General features: G+C 36.3%; 1 protein-coding gene across 2 annotated transcripts in view; it reads left to right on the forward strand.

Moving 5' to 3' along the window:
• The first annotated feature begins 7,707 nt into the window (after positions 1–7,707).
• Positions 7,708–24,312, forward strand: part of ALDH1A2 (aldehyde dehydrogenase 1 family member A2) — a 106,109-nt gene continuing 89,504 nt past the window's right edge. The window contains exon 1 of one of the 2 annotated variants that reach the window (XM_074234577.1): positions 7,708–8,251. In XM_074234577.1, coding sequence (XP_074090678.1) covers positions 8,135–8,251 — 117 coding nt within the window. In that variant the 5' untranslated portion in view covers positions 7,708–8,134. Of the gene's footprint in view, positions 8,252–8,346; positions 8,490–24,312 lie in introns of those variants that run through there. The other variant, XM_074234578.1, reaches the window with a different exon arrangement.

Raw genomic sequence — 24,312 nt, forward strand, 5'->3', positions numbered from 1 at the left:
AGACATATATCCAGAAGAAATGGGGTTTTATTATGAATGCAAATCAAGTTGAATTTCAAAACCACCTCTTAGGGATTCCAGTATCTAGAGAATGATTTCTTTTTCTTAAAAATTGCATTATGTTTTTATTCAAATCATGTTTCTTGAGTCATGAACAATTAGGAATTTTCTCTTTCCTCTACATAACCACAAAATATTCACTACCATGGGAAATGGTGACTATATACCATATCAAGGATAGAAATACTGAATTTGTGGTACATTTTTATAGTTAATAAATGTTACCATTCCAGCCTCCTTCATTGGTCTCTTCTGGACTTTGGAAGGCTGAAGAATATTAACTGACCTTTTGGATTTCTTATAAAAAGTTAATATTCACATTAAATTTAAAAAATGCATTTATTTTTATAGCATCTGTTATAATGGGTCCAAAATACTTCATTAAGCATTTATGAATATAAATATATAAAGTTCTTTATAACCTTTTTATAATGAATTAAATGCCATTTCTCTATAAATATACCTTGCACTAAGCTTCCTTGTTAGATTTTTCAGGAAACATTTCAAATAAAGTGACCTAGCCTATCCCTATTTGAGATGAATGAGATCATTAGGAAACATTCATATCAGAAATAAGGACTGAGATCATTCAGCACACAACCTAGGGGCTGTAATTTTTAAAATATTCAAAATAATGAGTCTCTTTCAAATCATTAGACTTAGAGACATTTAAGGAACTGATTCAATTAACCCAGAGAGGGAAAAATGCTATAATGTGTGATTTATTTTTTGCAGATAAATTAAAATGTGAATATCTGTTGGAAAAGGTGGGCTGTCATGTCTAGTAATAAGAACACAAAGGCAATTAGGCTGGACCACCTGAGACTGAAATAACTCCTGCACACTAGAGCTGAAAATTAGAGGTGGACATTCTGTTATTGCTAAAAAAAAAATTTAAATTTAAAAAAATATAAAATGCCATCTAAAAGAGAAATCTTTCTGCTCCAAATTTTGTTTGCCACAGTGATTTCTAAGGCATTTCCCTGTCTTTTCCCTATAGCTGCTTTCGAAATATAGGCCTCTAAGTGTACAAGCATCCTTCTTCAAAGTCTAAAGTGGCAGAAAACAGATATTTTTAAATTATAATCTTGTCTGCTATCATTTAGCTAAGGAAACATAAGACAAGAATTTATTTTTCTTTTATGTTACTTTCTTTTATGTTACTATATGGCTCCATATAGCCCAATAATTTTACACAAAGAAATAAAGAATATACTCTAGTTGACTTAGAGAGGGGCTTTCACATAAGATGTATTCTCAACAATAAGCAGTTATGACTCAAGAGGATAGAAGACAGAAACACAAGGATGAGGACACATTTTTTTTTTCTGGCTTTGAGATGGAGAGCTGCAAAGGATTTTTGAGTTTGGGTAACTCAAGCCCCCATATTACGATGAGAAAATTGGGACTCAGAGAAGCAAAATAACATAAATAGTAAGGGGCAGATCTGGGATTCAATCCCACATGTACAGATTAAAGCCAGGGTTCTTAAAGTCAAGCACAATGTTGTCTCAAGATTTTGAGAATTTCTGCATAGAAGGTGTTAGATGGAGGGGAGGGAGAGAGAGAATGTAAGCAAAAAGATGTATTAAGACCCTAAGCTGGGGTAGAATAATGAAATGGGGGGAGGAAGCACTGAATTTGGAGAGTCAAGGACATGGGTTCAAATACTGTCTCTACTGCTTCACAATCTAGGTGACTTTTAAGTAAATTATTTAATCTCCCCAGGACTCTTTTTTCCACATTTGTAAAATAAGAAGGTTGTGCAAGATGATTTCTGAGGTCCTATCAAGTTCTTAATCTATGAACCTATAAATGAAATACTGAAATGCACAGAAAACAAGGATATGGTAGGAGAAAATTGACCACATAGGAATGAATTTATCAAGGGATATTGCTCTGACTTTGCAAATTAAGAGTTTAGATGGAGCAGGTACATCTCATAGAAACTGGCTGTTGTGATGGGCTACAGATTAAAGGGTAGGGAGTGTGAGTTTTTGAAGAAGAGGAGTTGAGGAAGAGATGCTTACAGATGTGAGAAATGGGAAAACCCAAGATTAGAGATGAGATCAGAAAAAAGAGGAGGTGAAGAAGAATATTAGTTAATAGAGTGAAAAGATGGACTTTATTTGTTATTTGTTAATAGGGTCAAACTTTCCCACTGATGAAAGTCAATGGGATAAAGTTAAAATTAAATGGTACTTAATTGTAATAAAATAAAATTTACTATTGGAATAAAGAAAAATAGGATTAGCATTATTTTCACGTTTTTGAACATTTAAACAGTGGTTTGACTAAAAGCTATTCTCTGTTTGCTATAAAGTCAAGCAAAAATCAATAGGGTTTCATGTACAAAGCACAAAGTGTAGCCTACATGACCTCTAGGATATGGCATGCCTCAGATTTTCAGCAAAAAAAGTTTTAATAAGTTAGTTATTCATTTTTTTCGATTAGTTATTGGTTTCTATTTAGGTCACTGATCCCTCACCACACCTTCTTCCCTGATCCATCAGATGACCACTAGGTGTCATGCTATAGTCTTGAAATAGAAAATCTTAGGGTTGGAAAGAGTTTCAGAGACAATTTTATCCAGCTTTTATCTGATAAAGATATTTTCTACACTTCATGAGAAAAGTGGTCCTTCCTTTATCAAGCTGTCCATTCCACTTTTGGATAGTTCTAATTATTAGTTTTTCCTTAAATCAGATTTATCTACCTCTACAATTTGCATCCAATATTGCTCTTGTACCCGGGGTCAAAGGGAACAATTCTAACCTCTTGCTCATTTCAGACTCTCAAGCTAGACAGCTATTATGTCCCTCTTATTAGCTTTCCCCTTTCCAAACTAACCACATTCAGTTCATCTAGCTGATTTTTCTGGGGCATGATCTTGAGGCCCTTCACCTCTGTGGGTGCCCTCCTCTGGATACTCCTCAGGTTTTCAAGATTATTCCTAAAATGTAGTACCAAGAATGGAAAATAACACAGTCTAACCCTGGTGGAGTACAAGTCCCAGAAGTTATGATCCTCTTTTCACAAAACCTTTTTTGTTTTGTTTTGTTTTGGGAAGAGGTTGAGGGAAACTATCATATCCCTGTTGTGCAGTCATCCAATTTAATTAACATTTGATTGATGTTAGTTAAATCTATAAACATTTATTAAGTCCTTACACAACACAAAGCTCTGGATGAGGTGCTGGATAGGATACAAAACTTAGAAAGGTATGGTTTCCGCCCACTCTATTTTCTGGAATATTATATGTCTAGGATAATAGAAAGAACACTGGAAAGAAATAAATCCATGTAGTCCTCACATATAGGGATTTCTGACCACTGGTTAACCACTAAAAAAAAGAAGAGAAAAGAAAAAAACAAAACTAGTTGCCTCTAAACTGGGATATGTAAATCATAAATGAATGAGCAATATTATGGATAAGATTATAGATAAAGTGATGGAACACTGAAATTTTCACACTCACAATGAAGAATTTGTTGAATGTGTTGTTATTCAGTCATTTTTCAGTTGTGTTTGACCCTTGGGATTTTCTTGGCAAAGATACTGTTGTAGTTTTCCATTTCATTTTCCAGTTCATTTTACAGATAAGGAAACTGAGGCAGAGTTCAATGACTTGTCCAAGGGTCACACATCTAGCAAACCAGATTTGAATTCATCAAGTTGAGTCTTTCTGATTTCAGACCCTGTGTATTATCCACTGTACTAGCTTCCCTTTATTGAATAGAGTAAGCACTTAATAAATGTTTTTGAATTAGATTAAATGAGAAATATATTAAATATTTGCTTGAATCCATTAACAAGTAGTCACTATAGTATCTGCCCAAAACAATATTAGGAGATATATAATATAAAAGCATATATTAGAATATATAAGTATAAAATAAATATGAGACACCATCTTGTTCTACAGTTTTTACTATCTAATGAGAAACCTATGAATCTTGCCTATAACATAGGACTAGTTATGGACAAATAATTTAACCTAAGTATATTTTAGTGTATCATGCTTAGATTTAAGAAGACTCATTTTTGTGAGTCAAATCTGGCCTCAGACACTTAGTAAGTGAATTATCTGGGCAAATCATTTAACCCTATTTTCCTTACTTTCCTAATCTATAAAATGAGTTGGTGAAGAAAATGGCAAACCACAAATGGAGAATAAAGAGTTTGACATGATTGAAAAGAACCACAAAAATAAAGATAAAAACAGGACAGGGAATCTCATAATGTTGTGAGACTGAAAAGGAATATGTATATAAAGTGTTTTGCAAATGCTAACATATTATCTAAGTATCAGTTATTACCAAGAAACAGTCAGAAAGTGCAAGGTTAGTATACTAGGCCTTTTAGAAAGATCTTTTCAGAATTAGCACTTTTTTGGAGTACTTCAGAAAATGAGATGTACCCCCTTTTCTAGCAATCAATCAACAAACATTTATGAAAAACTTATATGTGCCAGATATCACGGTAGGCCTTGGGGATATGGAATGAAAGGGAATCTCTCTCCTCTTTTTTTTAACATAGACCTCTGATTACATCAGCATTTAATTGTTGAATTAAATTAAATGGAGAATATATTAAATATTTGTTTGAATTGATTAACAATGATTAATTAAGTAATTACCATGCCCCTCCAGTGAGGATTCATAAATTCATAGATTTAGAGCTAGCAGGAATTTTAGAGATTAGCTGAAGAAACTAAGGCACAGAGTGGTTAAATGACTTACCCCATCACTCAAGTAGCTAGTCACTGAAGTTATATTTCAATGCCATTATTTTTGATTTGGAGTCCTATGCCCAAATTACTAAGCCATGTGACTTTTCTCTTTTTTTTTTTAATTTTAGCACTGTGGTGAGACAAAAATGAATCTTTCTTCTCTTTATAGTGCTAGTTTTTGATGTAATGTAATGTAATGTAAAAGTATACTGGCTAGTCCTTGAAAACACTTTATTTTATTATGTTAATATAACCATCTGATTAGATAATGGACTCATTTTCAATTTATGTTAATAATTCCCTTTACTTCCAGATTGTAAATTCTTCTGAATTGTCCTCTCTATCTAACACAGAAAATGCTTAATAAATATTTTCAAATTATTCCATGATCAATGTTCCTTTTTCCCCCTCTTATTTATGTCTCTCCCTCCTCATTATCCCCTTGTTCCCCAACCAACCCTGTTTTTTCCCCCAACTTAAAAAAAATCCCTTCTTTGGGACAGAGTGAAAGGAGAGAGAAAATATAATAGATGGTAGTGGGGGAGGAATGGATGGAGGGAATTAAAATCGGCAACAGCAATTGTGGAAAAATATGGAAGTAACTTCTATGATGGACTTATGATAAAGTGATCCACCTGAGTCAGAGTTGATGGTATCAGAACAGACTGAAACACATTTTTTTCTCTTTCTTTTACTTTATTTCTCATGAGGTTTTATATTTTTGTGGGGGAGGGGTATTATGTTTACTCTTAAACAAGAATATTTTAGTAATGTGTAAATAAATTAAAGAAAAAATGTAAAAACTTCAAAGATTAAAAAAAAGAAAATAATTCTTTATCTACATCCTCACTCATTCATTTAATGTTAATTATTTACTGTGTGCCCAAGGTCTTACCTATTAGCTAAACCCTAAGGACTTTCCCACCTCCCTACAGGCTGTAAATGCTCCCTTGAGTAAGAAACATCATCTAGACTTTATGACACTGGAACTTTATTATGAATGGGCTACAAAAAAATCAAATTTTCTTTTTCATTTTTACCCTCTCTTTCTTGAGGGTTGGGGGCAAATTAGACTTCCATAATGAGACTTGATATTCCTTCCAGGTTTGATATAGAAAGTACAAATAAGAAAGGGAACTCAATTACTTTCTGAAACCAATAGAATTATAATTTCAATTGCTTCTGAAGTAGCAGCAGGGAGGATGCTGTGCTTTCCACAATAGTAAAGTAGAAAGCATAATCCCAAGATTCTTCTTGTCTGATTTGGATTGGGAGCTATGATTTGGGGCAAGGAAAAGCTTTTTTTGTCCCAATACTTTCTGCTCCAAATTTAAGGACTGGAGCCATGAGAAGTTGTGGTGTTCCCTAGATCTGATGGGGCAGATTTTTTTCAGGCAGACATTTACTGTAAAAGTAAATGAAGCGAAAGATTAATGGAGGGGAGAAGATGGAAAGAGAGTGGGGTCAGAAAATCATTGAATTTAGAATTAGAATGAACTAACAAGCATTTATTAAGGGCCTACTGTTTGCCTCATCCAGTCCTGGTGATGGTGATACAAATAAAAAGCATGAAGAAGGGCTCTAGTCATGAAGAGGGAGTAGACCATCTCTTTACTTAAGAAAAGGAAAGTGAATGGAAAGGAGGGTAGAGGAGAAAAGATCGAAGAATAAGCAGGAAATTGAAGAGAAAGAGGAAAGTTGGACTAGCTAGGGAAGGGACCTCTTCCAGCGGGGACCCCCACCCCCACCCCAGTCCCAGGACTGCGTACAGCCCTAGCTCCCCCTTCAGTGAACTCAGGGTCCGGCAGAGGGCAGCAGCTCAACAGAAGATGCTTAGAGCTGCCTGGGGCCCGGGACAGAGATGGGGGACCGGGTGAACAGAGGGGCGTGTGCACCTTAGAGGGAGAGGGGAAGAGGAGGGAGAAAGTTTTCATCCGACGCTGAAGCTTGCCCGGCTCCGGCCGCCTCAAATGTTGGGTTCTTCAGGAGCGCTAGATACTTTGGGGAGGGAGTTCCCCCAACTCTGAGCCCTGCCCAATCCTACTCCTATCCCCCCCCGTCACTTTGGGGACAGGCAAAGGAATGGAGCGACCGAGGCTAGGGGGTGTGTGGGGGACCTAGGCCACCGATGAGAGGGGGTAATGCCTTTCCCACTCATCTCCCACCAGGGAGAAACCAATTCATCTCAGAACTGTGTCCGCCGGACCCTCGACGCCCAGTCTAGCTTTCTCTCCGAAGCCGTTAGCCCCGGCCGAGTTGGGGATGGGCACCCCGAGCCAGGGGCGCGCAGGGAAGTGCCCCCCGCCCGGGAGTCGGCGCGGGCATCGCGTCCCGCGCTCTGTCCGCACGCCAAGAACAGGTTGGAGCCCGGTCCCGGACCGCTCCAGGGACCCGGGGGGCGCCCAGTGCGCTGTCTCCCCCGGACCCCCGCGAGCGCCCGGGGAGCAGCTGGGGGCGCGACCGCTCCTAGGCTCCGGTGGCCGGGGGCGAAGGAGCCGCATGACTTCCACAGCTCCCCGCGGCCCCCCTCCCGGCCCCCTCACCCCAAGTGGAGCACTTGGCTGTTAATTCGTTTCTCCCAAACTAGTCAACTCTGCTCTCTTACGCGAAGACCCGGGTCCCCGCTCACGCACCCCCTAAGATTTCTGCCCAGGTGCGCCTCGTCCCGAGGTGCTAATTCTTTCTGCTTAAAGGATGAGGGGATAAACCTCTCTACTCGTCCCGCCCCTCTCCTTTCTCCTCCCTCCCAAGCATCTAGGACCCCTGGCTCAACGCCTCTTCTCCCCACCTTCCAGGCAGGATTGGGGGCTGGGGATCCGAGGAGGGGGTCCTTAGGCTTCGGTGAGCGGTCCCTGGAAGACGTGAAGGATGCGGGGGTAGAGGACGCGGGGGAGGGGGCAGTGGTGCTGGAGGATGGGCGTGGTGGGCTTGACCAAGCGAGCGCCCGTGACCTGTTGCCTGCTGATTGACTTAAGCCTTTCTCCACCAGAGCTGAGTGGTTTATGTAAATAGAGGATTTTAATCCTTTCGTCCTAGGTAGGATGGACCAGCCCCCCTTGCCTCTGCCCTCATGTCCAATAAGAAGAGACCCAGCTTGACACCTGCCTATATACAGAGCGAGAGCTAAATCTTCCACACTGATCCTCGGGACACATTATATGTATATATATTATATATATATATAATATATATATATATACTAATTATATATTACACATATACACCCCCCTCTCTCTCTCTCTCTCTCTCTCTCTCTCTCTCTCTCTCTCTCTCTCTCTCTATGAGAGCTAGAGAAACTTCAAGGCTAGGAAAAAGAGGTGTGTGCTAGGAAATTCCAAGACCATGACTTCAAGTAAAATTGAGATGCCTGGAGAGGTGAAGGCAGATCCCACCGCCCTGATGGCATCACTGCACCTTTTACCTTCGCCAACACTCAACCTTGAGATCAAATATACTAAGGTAAGTAGACATCATAGTCCTCTTCAGCACCAGTTCCTTTTTGGAGGAGCTTTTGTTTTATAATTGATCATGTTTTGAGGGGGGGGGGAGGGAGTAAAGAGCTGAAGGAGGCGAGAAGTCTATTCTAGGCTGACCTCCCAGACACTGCGAGTGAAATCCCAAAGAAGCAGCTTTACACCACGAGGACGCTTAACAGATCCGCAGAGATCTTGGAAAGCTCCAAACTGGTGGCTGCAGGGTAGGTTTTTTCATTCAACCCTTCTCTACTTTTTTGCTGGTGTAGAGTAATCCTCATACATTGATTTCTCTTGCTCCTGACTGCTCAGAGAAAGTTATATGGCCAACTACAACTTTTCAAAGGGCAAAGCTTAACTTATTTGCCCCATGGGGCTTCTTGGATCTTCACAGTTTTAAGGGATACAAGGGTGCTTCTTTCTGCCAGATTGTTATACCTTAGACTAAGTCTCTGGACTAATTTTGCCCTTGAATTGACATTGTTGTGGGTGCCTCTTTTTTTTTTTTGGTAGAAAAATTGTGAAGATGGAAAAATATTATTGCTTATTCCAAGAATTGCAAGAAAACTACTACTTTTATAACACAACTCTGACGCCCACCAACATTTCATCTGAATTTTGCAGAAAGTAATTCTGCTCTTAGGAACCTTAGAAATTAAGCGTTTAAGTATGTTATCAGGTTCACTTTGGAGTGCAAACTTTTTAAAACCAACTTTGATTTCTAACATAAAAAAGAATACACTTTCTCCTTCTTTTAACCTATCAATTTTCCTTAGAATTTCTACCATTTTTCTTCATCGAAAATTGTTAGCTAAAAATTAAACCATACTATCCGAGAAGTTTGTTAATTAATATTTAAAAAATAAAATAGAGCTAAGAAATACTATGACAAATTTCTTGTAGTTGATTTTTAAATTACTCCCATCTTCCTGCGTTTTTCTATTTTGTTTATTGATTTTTTCTTCTTTAAAAGAGTTTCACCTTTTACTTTTTTTTAAAGAGTCAATACTGGAAAGTGTTTTCTAGCAAGCTTTTGACGGTGAAGCTCTCTTTATTAGGAAAATCAGCTGTTATAGTCTACATTAAATATAGGGACTGAATAGAAGTGTTAAATTGAAAATGTTTCACTTGTATTGTGTTTTAGGACTAAATGAGAATAATTGATATTATGAATGACAAATGGATTTCATCTACCTATTAGGTTTATGGAGGTGTGAAAAATCTGGGCAGAGGGGTAGAATGAAAAGTTATTAATGGTTGCAGTTATTTAATCAGCTTTGCATAATAATCATGCCAAACTTTTCTCAAATTTTGCAAATAGGGAATAAGGTAGGGGAGGGAGAAAGATTTCCAAACGTGAAAGCTGCAATGAATCTTAGTCCCTAGTTTACTCAATATTAAGACAACATTTTAATTAAAAATACAAATTAACATCTAACAATTTTCAGTAATTTTAGACTAGAGAAAAATAATGATGACTTTAATGGCACATAGAAAAAGATCTCTTATCAGCCTTTTAGGGTTTGGCTTTACTGTTCTACTTTTGACCACGGTTTCTGCCCGGCCTCCCCAGAGAGCTAAAGTTAGGATTGGAGCAGGTATCTGTCTCAGGTTTTAATTTTGAGACTCCTAGGGTTCTCTTGTTCAACTGAACTCTCCACGCTCCCCCCCCTTCTCCCTCCTCCCTTTTCCTCCCCCCTGCCCGCTTCTGTAGGAAAGACAACTGATTTATAGCTAATTGGAGCCTTTAATGTGAAGTCTTGGCTGGAGAAGACTTTTATCTAGTATCCACTTTCCCACTTATTACAAAGAAAAACAATTAGAAATGAAAGAATGGATTGCAACCTGATTCTTTAATTTGTGGGGAGGAGGCACTTCATTTCTTGTGTGACAAACAGCCCCCATAAACACTAACACTAATCCAAAGGAAAACACTTTTCCCCAAACTTGTAAAATCAGATATCTGTGAACATTCCCAACAGCTTTATCCTCTGGTCTTTAAGCCTGGACCCCTAAACTTGCACATATTCCAAGCAATGGGGCAAAGCACTTCTTAAAATTCTGAGCACAAGCTACAGGGAAACTTGTTTTTTCTTCTCTCCTGATAATTGAGGATTGTAGTTCCTTACCCTAGGGTAAAAACAAGGAAAAGAAAAAAATAATCATTGTAGTGATGTCCTGGATTTTAAAAAAATACATTCAATTTGAAAATATTTGTTTCAAAAAAATTATCCAATATAAAATGGATAATTAGGAAGTGGTGACATCCTTGGGCACCTCTCAGATAGGGTACAAATTTAAAGTTTCAAATTTTTAGGGTTCATCAAAATAACATGTATATTTATATTATATATATACATATATATATATATATGACAGGTCTTAGATTGTTATTATTTTGAGACAGTACATTATATTGAAAAGTCTGTTAGGATAATTTTGGCATCCTGATTGAATTGAATGAGTCTTTTGTAAGTGATATTACCTATAATTTACTCTACCCTTTAGGACTGTCATATGTCACTGTATATAAATAAATGACTAGGTAAAAATAGCTGGAAATTTCAGTATGCATTTAGAGTGCTTTTCATTTCTCAAAAGGCATTCATTTTTCTTTCTAAAAATAAGATTTTGATTTTTTTCCCTGTTAGAACCTTTTATTCAAAAGTTTATTCATGAGGGTTTAAGATGACTAGGCTAAGGCAATTCTTCTAGTTTAGGACAGTTTCCCTCTCTCTCATCTGTCATCCATCCATCCATCCATCCATCCATCCATCCATCCATCAATCTATCTATGTATCATCTCCTAATCTCAATCTCAACAGACATTAAAATTTCAGTTTAGGAGTACTTACAAGAACCAAAGTTCTGCACTTTTTGCCCCCAAATCAAACTTGTCTTTACTTATATCAATGCAAGGAAACCTCTAAAGCTTTTCATTGGCCTTAAGAAGATCTCAAATCAGAGTATGTCACCTTAAGCTCCATTATCTCTAGGAAGAATGATATTCAATGGCCCTATCTCTTTTTGAAAGGGATATCTATTCTTATCTAAGATCACCTCTTAGTTCCATAATAGAATTACTTAGGGTCTAGGAGTTTGTGTGTGTGTGTGAATGTGTATAAAATCATTTTAAAGAGGGGGGGGTGTGCACAGATGAGAGAGGAGCCACTAGAGAAGGAAGACCCCAGATGCAGTAGTAATAGTAAAGAATCAGTTTGAGGAGAAAAGTCATCTATTTCCCATAGGGACGTCTCAGCAATTAGTATGGAGTTTTAGTCAACTTTAACTAAAACTTGCTAAATTCAGAATTTAGGGCAGGAAGGGACCTTAGAAATTTTCTAGTTTAATGCTCTCATTTTTCAGGTGAAGAAAAATGTGATCTGGAGAAGTTATCTAGTATATTTAACCAACATCACATAGTTGGTATATAGCAGAGGGCTTTGAACTCAGAACCTCTGTGCTCTAATCCATTTTCTTTTGTGCTATACTGTATTTGTTATCACTATTAATAAAATCCTATATTTAATTGGCTTGATTATAGACTGTTATAGTTAAACATACAGGGTAGTGGTACCCAATCTTAAGTACACATACCCCTTTCCCCACCTTGTTTGGAATTACTAGAAACCTTTCAAGAGGGTGTGAAAATTGTTTGGTAAATAATTATATTATCTTATTGAAATATTTAAAAAGTTGGATGAAAAGAAATGTTTTATATATTCCTCAAATGTTTTTATAAAATTAATTTCTTCATTTCATTTGATTTGTATCTATATGTCTTATAAACTAGTGTATTTATTTTCATAATGAATAGGGGATAATGGGAGGTTTATTGAGATTAAGAGATATGGGGACAAAAATATGTTGGGCACTCATTGCTAAAGATGTGGGTTCTTAATCTTTTTTGTGTCAAGGACCTCTTTGATAGTATGGAGAAGTCTATGATTGGCTTTCAATTTTTTTTAATTAATAAGATAAAGGAATGCTAAATTTCAGTTTGAGATTAGTGAAAATGAAGATCTAGGGTTTTTTTTCCCATCCAAATTCACAGCCTCTCTATATCCCTCTGGGGGGGTCATAGACCCCATGTTAAGAACTCTTAATATAAAAGTTATACTAAATGATCATTGATTGGTGTTTGCTTGTCACTAATTTGTGCCACTAAGACAATTTCTTCCAGATTCTAATAGTTGGTTTTTGGGAAACTCATCCTTATCTTCCTTATACTTTCTCTTTCATTATGGCCATTGCTGAGCATTAATAGCTTTTCTCATTAAACTAATGACCTCTATATAATTTTTTTCTCCTGAAAACACATGAATTCAGAATCTATTTCTGTCGATATGTTGTTTAAATTGTTCCAACATGTGTTGACATATATGTGATAAATTTAACTTGCTGTTTTATCATCTAGATTATTTAGAATCTCTTAAAAGGTTTAATAAGCCAAGATTGATACTACATTTGTTTTATACTAAAAAAATTATTTGAATTGCTGTGCATCCTTCTTAGAACAGCTGATAGAACAGTTTAAAGACCCATAAAATAATTAATCCTTTAAAAAATAAGTACAGGGGATTGAAGTTATTGTTGCATTGTGTGAAATATTTTTATTGACAACCACCATCAAAGTGTAAACTGTGTTGAATTGCATTGAATTTCAGCAACAAGATCAATAGGTAGGCCTTGCCAAGTCATTCCTTGATCCCAAACCCTAAGTGACTACCTATAGATTTGGGGAAAAAATGGAAACTCCTTTGTTTAGTATTTTCAGACCCTCCACATTATATTATCCTACTATAGCAAATTTGTTATGTTATATGTTAAGCCATATTATGTTGTATTGAGTTATGTTATATTATATAACACATATATAGTGTTACAATAAATTGCATTATATTATATTTAATTAATTATCTGTTCTCTTACCATTCATGCATTCTCCCACCTCCTTGGATTTTTCACAGACCAGGCTATTGGTTCAAATGTACTTTTTTCCATCTCTCCTCTTAAAATCTATCTCTTTGTACCAGGCCTAGTTTGAGTGACAATTCCTCTATGAAGCTTTCCCTTAAGAAGGGAAGTGATCTGCCCTTCTTCAAATGTTCTTATACCATCCATCAATTTGACTGGAATTTTGTGGAATTGAATTGAAGAGAAAAGAGAAAAATGGTAAAAGTGGAAGCCATTGAAAAAAGGGAAGGAAGAGGAAGAAGAAAGAGGAAGAAGAAGGAGGAGGGAAAACTTGTTCTAAGGGCTTGATCTAAGGATCCAAAAGTAACTTAGCAAGATTCTTGTTGGGACTTTGCTGGTAGACATCTGAATTTACCTTTAGAATCTAGGCCACACAAGGTGACTGTGAGGATCAAATGAGATCCTGCATGTAAAGTTCTCTGTAAACCTTTAAAGCCTATATAAATGTCAGCATACCAATGTGTTCAACATACATGAATGTAGCCCTTGGGTTTAACCTGGGACTTTGAAATGTTTAAGTTACAGGTGGAATTTTCCCATAGACATTTTTCTAGGAGTGTTATAATAAAGAATAATTTCTTTTATTTCAGTTCAGTGAGTTTTATATTGAGTTATAGTGCTCATTGACCTCTGTTAGCATGGGTAAAAAAACCACAAAAGGATCTTTTGTCCAGTCTTGGATGGGAAACAGAAGAAAATTAAGACATTGTAACTTGTTTTTAAGGAGTATGCATTCTGATTAGAAGAATTCTGGTTCAAAATGCAGTGTGGATGAAAAACTGGGGAAACTGAAGTTGGGTCCAAAGGAGTAGTTGGTTTTGCCTTCCTTAACTGAATCTTAGTTTCTGCATCAGTAAAATGGGGAGGGTGGGAGAGAATATGGAACTCAAAATTTTTTAAAAATGAATTTTTATTTTTAACATGTAATTGGGAAATATATAATGAAATAAATAACCATATATTAAAATCTAAAAAAAATGAAATTGGTCAAATTGCTTTAGCATCCCCTCCAGGTCTGTATCTGTAATCTATGTGACTATAGTCTCTAACTAAAGGAGAAAAAAAAAAACTTTGAAGTTTCAGGAAGTCCTTTTTTATGACAAAACATCCTCCTTGCTACAAAAATCAATAAGTAAAAATTATAAACCCCTTTATCTATTTTAGAGCTAAAGCATTGGCAATTATGACTTTCCTTTTTAAAATTACCACTTATTAATACTCTTATCTTTGATGCATCTGTGCAGAAACTCCTAGGGCTAAATATCCATCATGTAAGTTTCTTTAATGGCTAATAGATAATATGCATTCTACAGGACCTTATAGTCCTAGAATGAATGTTTTAGTGATAAATTACTCATATAATTTCATATTTAAATATATGCATGTAATATAATTTAAAACAGTTTTATTTTTGTTGTTTTACTTTGGTTTTTGTAATTTCACACCAGCCCAATGAGGCTGGTAGGGTAAGGATAGGGTTTTTGTCTTGTTTATAGGGAATGGGGTCATGTAAGGGGGGGGTCTGATTGGTTGTTTCACCCTACTGTGGGAGCTACCCTCAACAAACTATAACCCCTGTGCCATTTATAACATTAGGGGATTTCTGGTACACTATCAAGTCATAACTTACTCCATGCTCATATAACCAGCATGTGTCAAAGGCTTGGACTTGCCCTCTAGTCTCTAGGTCATTCACACTGCCTCTCTAGAACTGGTATTATAATAGTTACATGATGGATAAGAGAATTGAGACTTCAAGAGAATGAATAAATTACTTGCCCAAGATCATAAATGAATTGGGGAACTAAAATCCATTTCTCTTGAGCCAAGATATCTAGTTTAGTAAAGTATATTGCTACTCAGTTATGGACATCTTCAAGACCTTGTGGTGCTATACCTATTCTTTTCTTTAAAAAAAATTCAAGTGACTTTTTTTCCTAATAAGTCTTCAAAATAAGAAAAGATAGTTAACCCATCTTCATGAGATTTTGGTGTATAGTCATAATGTGCATAAATTTAGTCCTGGAAGGGAGCTTGGATGTCATCTAGTTCAAAGCCCTTATTTTATAAAGTTGAAGAAACTGAGACCCAGAGAGGTGAAATGCTTTGATGGGGGAATGACACAGGTAATTACTAATAATATCTAACATTTATATAGTGCCTACTCTATATGTATAAGTGCTTTTATAATTAACTGGTATGATCCTTACAACAATACTTAAGGATAGGTTCTGTTATTATTATCCATATTTTGCAGAAGAGGAGACAGAGGCAAAAAGGATTAAATGATTTGCCCAGGGTCAGTGTTTGAGGCCAGACTTAAACTCAGGTCTTTCTGACTCCAGGTCTAGCATTCTAGCTACTGTACCAAATTGATTACTTCACTTAGTAAACTATTCTTTGTTCATTTCTTAAAAAAACCAAAAAGGTGGGAGGACAGCTAAATGGTGCAGTGGATAGAACACTGGCCCTGGAGTCAGGAGGATTTGAGTTCAAATCCAGCCTCAGACACTTAATAATTACCTAGCTGTGTGAACTTGGGCAAGTCACTTAACCCCATTGCCTTATAAAAATAAACAAACAAACAAAAAGGCAGGGGATGCCCAGTGAGGCAAATTCTTGGTTACATAGATGTTAACTTGTTTTCTTTTCACTTAGCCCTTGTGAGTTAGTTTCACTGCCTGGGTACACTCTCTTGGCTTATATGATATGGAAAGATTACCAACCGTGAAGAAACTCTAGTTTGAAAGATAATTGAAGAGTTTCTTTATTCTTTTTTCCCTGTGCTAGTTTGCTTTGCTCTCAAGAGTTTTCCCCCGGAGCTGGACATGGAAATTTATTGTTTTTTTTTTCCTAGGAAATGATAAAAATGAATGTTTGTGATTCAACATTCCTTTAGGGAATCACCCGTTTTCTTTCCTCGTTTCAGTTGTATTACATTCAGTAGTAGTTGTCTACTCTGTTTCACTGAGGAAATAAATGGTAATGGAAAGAGAATTAACCCAGGAGTCTAGGGTTCTGGATTCTAGTCCTGCCTCTGCTATTATTGAACATTTAAATTAAATTGAATCATAAAGTAATTCTTTTTTCCAATATACCTAGCTTGGAATCATGGAAATAGTGTTAGATTGGGAGTTAGACATCTGGGTTCAAATCCTTTCTCTGTTACCTTTGTGACATTTGGGGGCCAATTTCCTCAGTTTTAAACCATGAGGTTTGGGAGGTAGATGAACTCCCAAAGTTTCTTCTAATTCTAAAATTATGACTATGTGACTATTGTTCCTCAGATAATTGGTCAGAGATAATTGAGGCAGCTAGGTGGCCTAGTGGGTAGAACATTGGCCCTGGAATCAGAAGACTCAATTCCATTCTCAAACACTTAGAAGCAATGTGACCCTGGGGAAATTCACTTAACCCAGTTTGCCTTACTTTCCTCATCTGGAAAATGAGCTGAAGAAGGAAATGGCAAACTAATTCAGTATCTTTGCCAAGAAAACTCCAAATGAGGTCACAGAAAGTTGGACATGACTGAAAATGACTCAACAAAATTGGCTCTTAAAACTATTAATGGAATATTGTTTTGTCAGGTAAAATAACAATCAAATTATTCCTTATCACCTAGCCTTCCCACTATGTGCTAATATTCGAATGCTTTACTGTTTACTTCAATTCAGCAAGTATTTCTTACTATATGCAAAATATCATATGAAGTGACAAAGGGACAGATTTCCCCTTTCTTGAGTTTACATGCTACTGTTATTCTGACTTGGAAAGTCTAAACTGATTCATTGTATATACATTGCTTTTCAGACTCTAACTCAGTACAACAGTTAGGCACTCAATATCTACATTTTGATAATTAAATTATCAACAATCATCAATATTTCCAATTTCTACTTTCCCACATCCCTTTTAGTCAGCAAGGTAGCAAAATGGATAAAGCACCAGACCTGTAGTCCAGAAGATTTGAGTTCAAATTTGACCCTGACAAGACCCTGGGCAAGTCATTTAATCCCTGTTTGCTTCAGTTTCCTCATTTGTAAAGCAGAAATAAAAGTAGCCCCTTGCAGGTTTTTTTGTGAGGATCAAATAAGATAATTATAAAGTGCACACCATAATCCATTATATAAATGTTATTTATTATTTTTGAGCATAACTGTTTCTGACTTTCCTCCTCTTTGATTAGACTTGAGTCTCAACTTCTTACTTAGTCCAGCAACGACCTCAGGCAAGTTACCTTTCCTTCAGAAGGGTCATAAATTGGGAGTAGAAAGTGCCCAACCTCTCCATTTTACAGATGAGAAACTGAAGCCTGGAGAAGTTAAGTTTCTTGTTTCAGGTTACACAGGTAATAAGTGTGTCAGAGGCAGGACCTGAACTTAGTTCTTCTTACTTCCAAGTCAGGATTCTTTCCTCTGTGCCTTGTTCTTTCATTTGTAAAATGAGAATAATGTGTAACTACATACCTTCAGGTATGTTATGAGGAAAACTCCATTGGAAACCTTCAAGTGACATCCAAATGTGAATTATTACAATTGTTGAACTTGGCTATAATTATGTAAAGGAACAATTTTGTATGTGGTATCATAGGATCAGAGATTTGGACCTGAAAGAGACTTTGGAGGACATCAAATCCTACCTCCCTCATTTTAAACATGAGAAACGTTTGAGTGACTTTTCCAGATTTTAATATTAGGATTTGAACTCGGGTCTTCCTGAATTTAAGGCTAGGCTTCTGCCCATTCATGATACCAGCCATCTGTCCAATTCTATAAGTTTGGATTTCTGAAGCTATTGGAAGTTGGTACATTTCACACAAACTCATTTCATCATTTCCCCACATTTCCTTTTACCTATATACCTATATCCTTTCAGTTTGTATTCAAACTCATATGAGAGATGTAGTTTATAAAAGTAGGCAATAGAGTCTAATCTAGAATTTCCTAGAAAGGGTGGATGGATTCCATCTTGTCTTTTCTGAGCACGTCTCTTATTGAGACTTAACTATGAAATCTACCATCTTCTTTGTTCCTCAGTAGAAATAGCTATATCAGAGAAATGACCAAATGGGATAAAAATGAACTGAATTTCTTGGCTATATCAAACCTCTAATATCTTTTCAATTACTTTTGGGAGGTGGTGGTGGTATGTAAAAATTAACATTTTCCTCAGGGAGCAGTGGACTCTCTCTTTTTCTAATGAATCTGCCAGAAGTTGCTTTCCCTAGAAATCTGACCTTATATTTTCCAGATTTTTCACCTCATACCTTCAGAAAGAACTTATTACTCTATCCCTTTGTCTTTTCACTTCACCAATACAAACATTTTCTCTCTTTTCTTCACTTTGTGCCCTCTTCTATCTCCCTCTAACGAGATGCATTTCTCAAACTGTGCCTCTGAAATCTCATTTCTAGGTTAGAGGAAAGTCTTTACCTGTTTTCATAGAGGAGGCTGAGCCTGGGAACCTTTGTGGCCATCAGCTCTTCCAGCTGTTTGCCTAAAATGCTCCTTAGGGAGGCTAAAAGCAATGAACCTGGAATAACCACATTTGACTTCAGGGAGCCCTCTTGAGAATTTAGTAATTACTTAATGGATTGAATTGGCGACATCTACTATTCCAGATAACAGCTTGGGTTACATTAAATTAACCTTCACAAATGGGTATTTATTGGTGTACTCTTAAAAGACTACATGTGTTGGCCATAATTGCTCTTCCATGCTTCTCCATGCTGATGGGTATTTGCACTGTCTGAGTGAAAAATTTCTCAGATTAAAGCCTGGGTGGTAGTTTGAGCCATTTAGTGGTGTGTACCATTGTGTGAAGCACATTGAGCATAAATCCTGTCTTGTAAACAGCAGGGAGACTAAGGAGATTTGCCCACATTCTGGTGTCATTACTTGGAGTTCCAGCAGAGAAAAAGAGGAGACCATTTGAGAGAGAAGCGTAACGTAGAAAGAAAGGATGAGAATGAGAATTCTAGGATCTGTCTTATTGAGGAGGAGGAATTAGTACTGGGAGTAGGTCTGTATGTATCTAAACACACACACACACACACACACACACACACACACACACACACACGTCCTTTCTGGATTTACAGTTTGGACAAAAAAGGTGAGGAGGGAAAAGTATACTTTTAATAAACATTTATGAACTTAACTGGCTTACTTGAGAGATATGATGAGCTCATTTTCATATATGTCTTTGTAAGAAAAATGTAGTATGAAGAACAAGGGATAGCTTTTAAAAAATTAGTGAAGGTAGTTATGGTGAGATGAAATTTTATAGCCTCTTATCCTACTTTTCTGGAGACCTTTTAATTTTTTTTCTCCAGAACATTCCTAATATGTCTATTTGTTATATACCCAAATACTTAAAAAAAAACTTATCTTGCTTTTGCTAAATATGACTTTATTTTCCTGAGTTTTTAATGAATAATGAATAGTAATATTTTTCTTATATACTGTTAGTAAAGTCAGAACCAAGTCTTAGAAATAAGAGAAAATTGTAATCTCAACAATAAAGTATTTTGGAAACAAATTGTTATTGCGTCCCTTCACCCTCAAAGGGTTGTAAGATTGAAGGATCTACCCTTATAATTTTCTATATTTATCTAAAGCTTTTGGCTCCTCTGGAGTCTAGAACACTTCTCTGAATGCAGCAAGTAAGGGCTTAATACATACTTTTCAAATGAATTATTTTCCTTAACTCAATTGAAGTTTTCTGTCTCTTCCTCCCCCCTCCCCCCCCCCATACCCCATGAATCTCTTCAGAGAAATAAGAACTGAAATATCTGGTTCTAGTCCCAGCTCTACCAAACTAACTATATGCTTTTTCGGCAAATAATTTTCTCTTTGGGCTCCATTTTCTTCATTTTTCAAATGAAAGGAAGAAGGGGTTAGACTATATGATCTATTTGATCCCTTCTTTCCTTCTAACCAGAAAGCATGAGGATTTGAAATCTGAAGAAAGTGGGAAGGGGGATATCTCACACATCTTGTTGAATTTTTTCTTGGTACCAGATTTCTATAATCAAAGAAACCTTGTTAAAAATATGTTCTCTGAGGGTTTCCATATACTCACCAAGAAATCTTGCTTAAGTGCCACAGGCAGACATTCCTGTCTTGTCAGGAAAATCATCAGTGACAGTCTCCCAATGAAGATCAGATGAAGCCAATTGGGAACATATGATTTTTCAGCTATCCACAAATTATAGATAAATACTAGGTATATTTGTTGTTTCCACTAATAACATGTAAGGTCTGTAAAGGTAGGGGCAGTTTCATCTTTGTCTTTCATTATCCCAAGAGGAGAGCCCAGTGCTGAGCAATATAGTGCAACTAGATGGCACAGTCGAAAGAATGCTGGACCCGGAGGCAGGAAGATCTTGAGTTCAAATCCTGTTTCAGAAACTTACCTATGTGAACCTGAGAAGGAAATTTACCTCTGTCTGCCTCAGTTTTCTCATATGTAAAATGGGAATAAGAATTATTGAGTTGTTATCACTTTTCAACCATGTCCAAACCTTCACAATCCCATTTGGAATTTTCTTGGGGAACAAATACTGGAGTGGCTTGCTGTTTCCTTCTTCAGTTCATTTTACAAATGAAACTGAAACAAATAAGGTTAAGTGACTTGTCCAGGTTCACACAGATGATTTAATAGTTTGAGGCTAGATTTGAACTCAGGAAGATGATTCTTCCTAATTCTAGGTCTAGGATTCTTTCCACTGTGCCTCCTGGGAATAATACTATGTACCCATCAAGGTTACTGTGAGGATAAAATTAGAAAGTATTTGTAAAGCTGTGTAAGTGGTATATAAATGCTAACTTGTTATTAATCACTTAATAAATATTTCTTGATGGCTTAATGGTGGCTTAATAAATATTTAATTTATTAATAACGTTCTTATATGGATAAAGTGTTATAATTTCCATATATAGCATATGATTAGTTTTTACATTTGCAAAATTGCCCTGAAATTTGAGTGTATCAATGATCAAATATATCTTCCACATTAGAAATAACTCATTTTATATAACTTATATATCACAGAAAATACCATACATTTTCTCTTTGAACTATACCATTCCTTAGTTTTCTAGGACTGATTTCAACTTTATAAAGGTTTCATTCTTAAGTAAAATTTTTGCTTCTTTTCTAAAGATTCAGAACTAATGACAGTGTTTTTTGAAAGCTGTAGATGAATGAACAATGAAGCTGAGAAAATTCCTCTTTAAATGTACACTTGATAGAGTTTGTGGGAAGGAAAGATTTGTCCTACACCATTTAAGAAGTTTCTGCTCTAGAGTAAGCTTATGAATACTTTAATGGGTTAGAGAAGCTCTATGGTGAGTGAACCTTCCAGAAGCTTATGACTGTTCATTTGCTCAAGTCTAATATAGGCACTTTGCAGGTCAGTGCCACTGCTATTTGTCTCTGACCTAAGAGATCTGGAGTTCTTCACATCAAAACCACATCTTGCTGAGCAGAGATCAAACGTAGGAAGGTAAAGATTCTACCAGTGATTTATCATGCCAGAGAGGGTGATCAGGCCATATGGGGCCACTGCAAATGAAGTTGACATTCCAGCAGTTTTTCATATAAGCTTCTCATGTAGTTATAACCAGATTTTTCTCATAGAAGAATTCTACTTATAGCTCCTGTTTCATAGCAGGACTGCCTAGAGCAGAAAGATAAAACCAGTAAGATAAAAAGAAAAAAAAGAAAAGAATCTAGCACTTCATTTGACTTGAGACTTGGCAAAATATCTAAAGATCATTTTAGTTCTGTTCATTCTAGTTCTCATTCTTCCTTTCCCCCTATTCATTGGGAACATCTATCTGTGAATTTTGGTTTACTTTGTGCTTTAAGACCTGCAAAGCAGAATCTCTTCCTAATTGGAGATACTACCACTGAGTAACAAGGCTGAATTCACTAGTCAGATATAATTAGACTCATTACTTCATTAATTTCAGGAGATTTGACATTTGAAGGGCTTTATTACAGCAATAATTCTAGTGGGGATGGGGGGTAAATGCCTTCATTTTGCTAATAAAAATACTAAATATTCTTATAACTTTAAAAGTAGATCAACTACCATTTATAGCACACCTACTACATGATAAGCGCCCAGGATAGGAAGATGGCAATGAAGGAAAACCGTTTACTTTTTTTAAGTATGGCTAAAGAGGATCAATTTGAAGTCAAGTGTCTAGTATTGTCTAATTGTCTTTGATTTTCTAATGGCAGCAAAGCAAAACCCAGCCAACTCACATACTATGGTTTTTGGTAATCCTTCATTATTTCCCAGCTTCTTGAGAGCAACACTGATTCTAGAGATGTCACCCTACTCAGGGTTCAGTTTGTATTTACTGTCACCAAACAAATGTTTAAGCCCCTGTAGAGAAAAAAATTTTTTTTATTTGAAAGGCAAAGTTAATGATCTCCTCTATCATATGACCTATGCTATGGAGCTTCTGATTGATTTGCTTTGTATAAGAAATGAAAAGTGATTCTAAGGTATAAATGAAAATAATCAGGACATTATTTCTTAATTTGACTCAAGATCTGAGGTTATAACTTGCTTCCACATTGTTTTTTAAGATCCTAAAATGATAATATCTAATAATTAAAATAATCTCATTCAATTCCATTTTCCAGATGATCAAACAAGTATTAAAAGTTTGAGGGACTTGCCCAATGTCACAAAGTCAAGATTTATTCTCTGGTCTTCTGACTCTAAATTTTGTTCCCTTTATTTCTTGGATATTAGAACTCTCTCTACAGGTGAAAAAGGAACATTGTTTAGACATAGGAATTCTTGCCAGGGCCTGTGGATTTGTTTTTTAAAATATTCTGACAATTGTATTTCCAAATAATTGATTTCCCTTGTCATCTTAAATATTTTATGCATTTAAAAACTTTCTGAGAAGGGGTTCATAGATTTCAGCAGGTTGCCAAAGGGGTACATGACACCAAAGATGGTTTAGAATCACTGGTATAATGGTTAGAGCTGGGGTTTTACAACATAATCAACTGTCCTATTATGTAGTTAGTATCAGGTTCTAATCATCTAGGCATTTAAATTCTTGTTGCCTCAGTTTCTTTGTCTATAACATAGGAGTCATTATGTAAGCTGATAAAAATTAAAGTCTTAGAGGCTCTAGGGGGTCACACTGAATGAATTTAAGCACATTAAGTCAGATGTATTCCATTTTCCCCTGAGATTTAAAAAACGACCTGTTTTTACAATTTTTATCAGTGATCAAAACATAGAAGAAATTTTAATTAAAAAGGTATTAAATACCCAATAGAAATAAAGGCTAAAGGACCCTGGAAAATCAATGAAACCTAATAATAAGGAATATAGATGCTAGCTACAATACCAAGAAATGCAACAGAAAGATTGGGTTTTGTCCTAGTCTTGCTGGTGAAGTAAGCAGGCTAGAGGCCCATTGTAAAGACTCCCCTAATCTCCTAAAGGAATTGCTCAAACCTCCTAATTTGAAATCATACAAACAAAAACATTGAGATAAACTGGTTGCTTTTTCAAATGGGGACCCCTGTGGTTTAGAAAATAAACACCTCTAGTCTTCCCTTGCTCCCCCCCACCCACAAGCCTTTCCGATGCCTCTCTATTTGCAAATGAATAGATCCAGGTCCTAGAAAGACTCAGGACTAATTAAAGCCAGAGAAGATAGGCAAAGGAACATTTGCTTCAGAGCAGAAGACAAAAAGAAATCATGTTAGATTCTACTTTCTCAAAAGACTGATGGGAGGGAGTCAAAGCCCTTTCCCTGGGTTTTTCCTTTCTAAAAGCAGTTGGATTTCCCACATAATACTCTCTCTCTTTGAGAGTCTGATGGCCTATTGGGATGTTTGAACAAGACTTAGCTTCTATGACTTCCGGAAAAGAGCCAGAACTGTTTCCCCAAACTCTGACCTAGAGACCCTAATAGCCTGGCTTAGATTTTAGGTCACCTTCACTTTCTTCATCAACTTCCCCTACTCCCTTTTAAATAAATGTGTTCCTTTGTGTTCCATTCATCAATTAGGCAGTCAATGAGA

The sequence above is a fragment of the Macrotis lagotis genome, chromosome 4 (assembly GCF_037893015.1).
Source record: "Macrotis lagotis isolate mMagLag1 chromosome 4, bilby.v1.9.chrom.fasta, whole genome shotgun sequence".
In the NCBI taxonomy this organism is placed as follows: domain Eukaryota; kingdom Metazoa; phylum Chordata; class Mammalia; order Peramelemorphia; family Peramelidae; genus Macrotis; species Macrotis lagotis.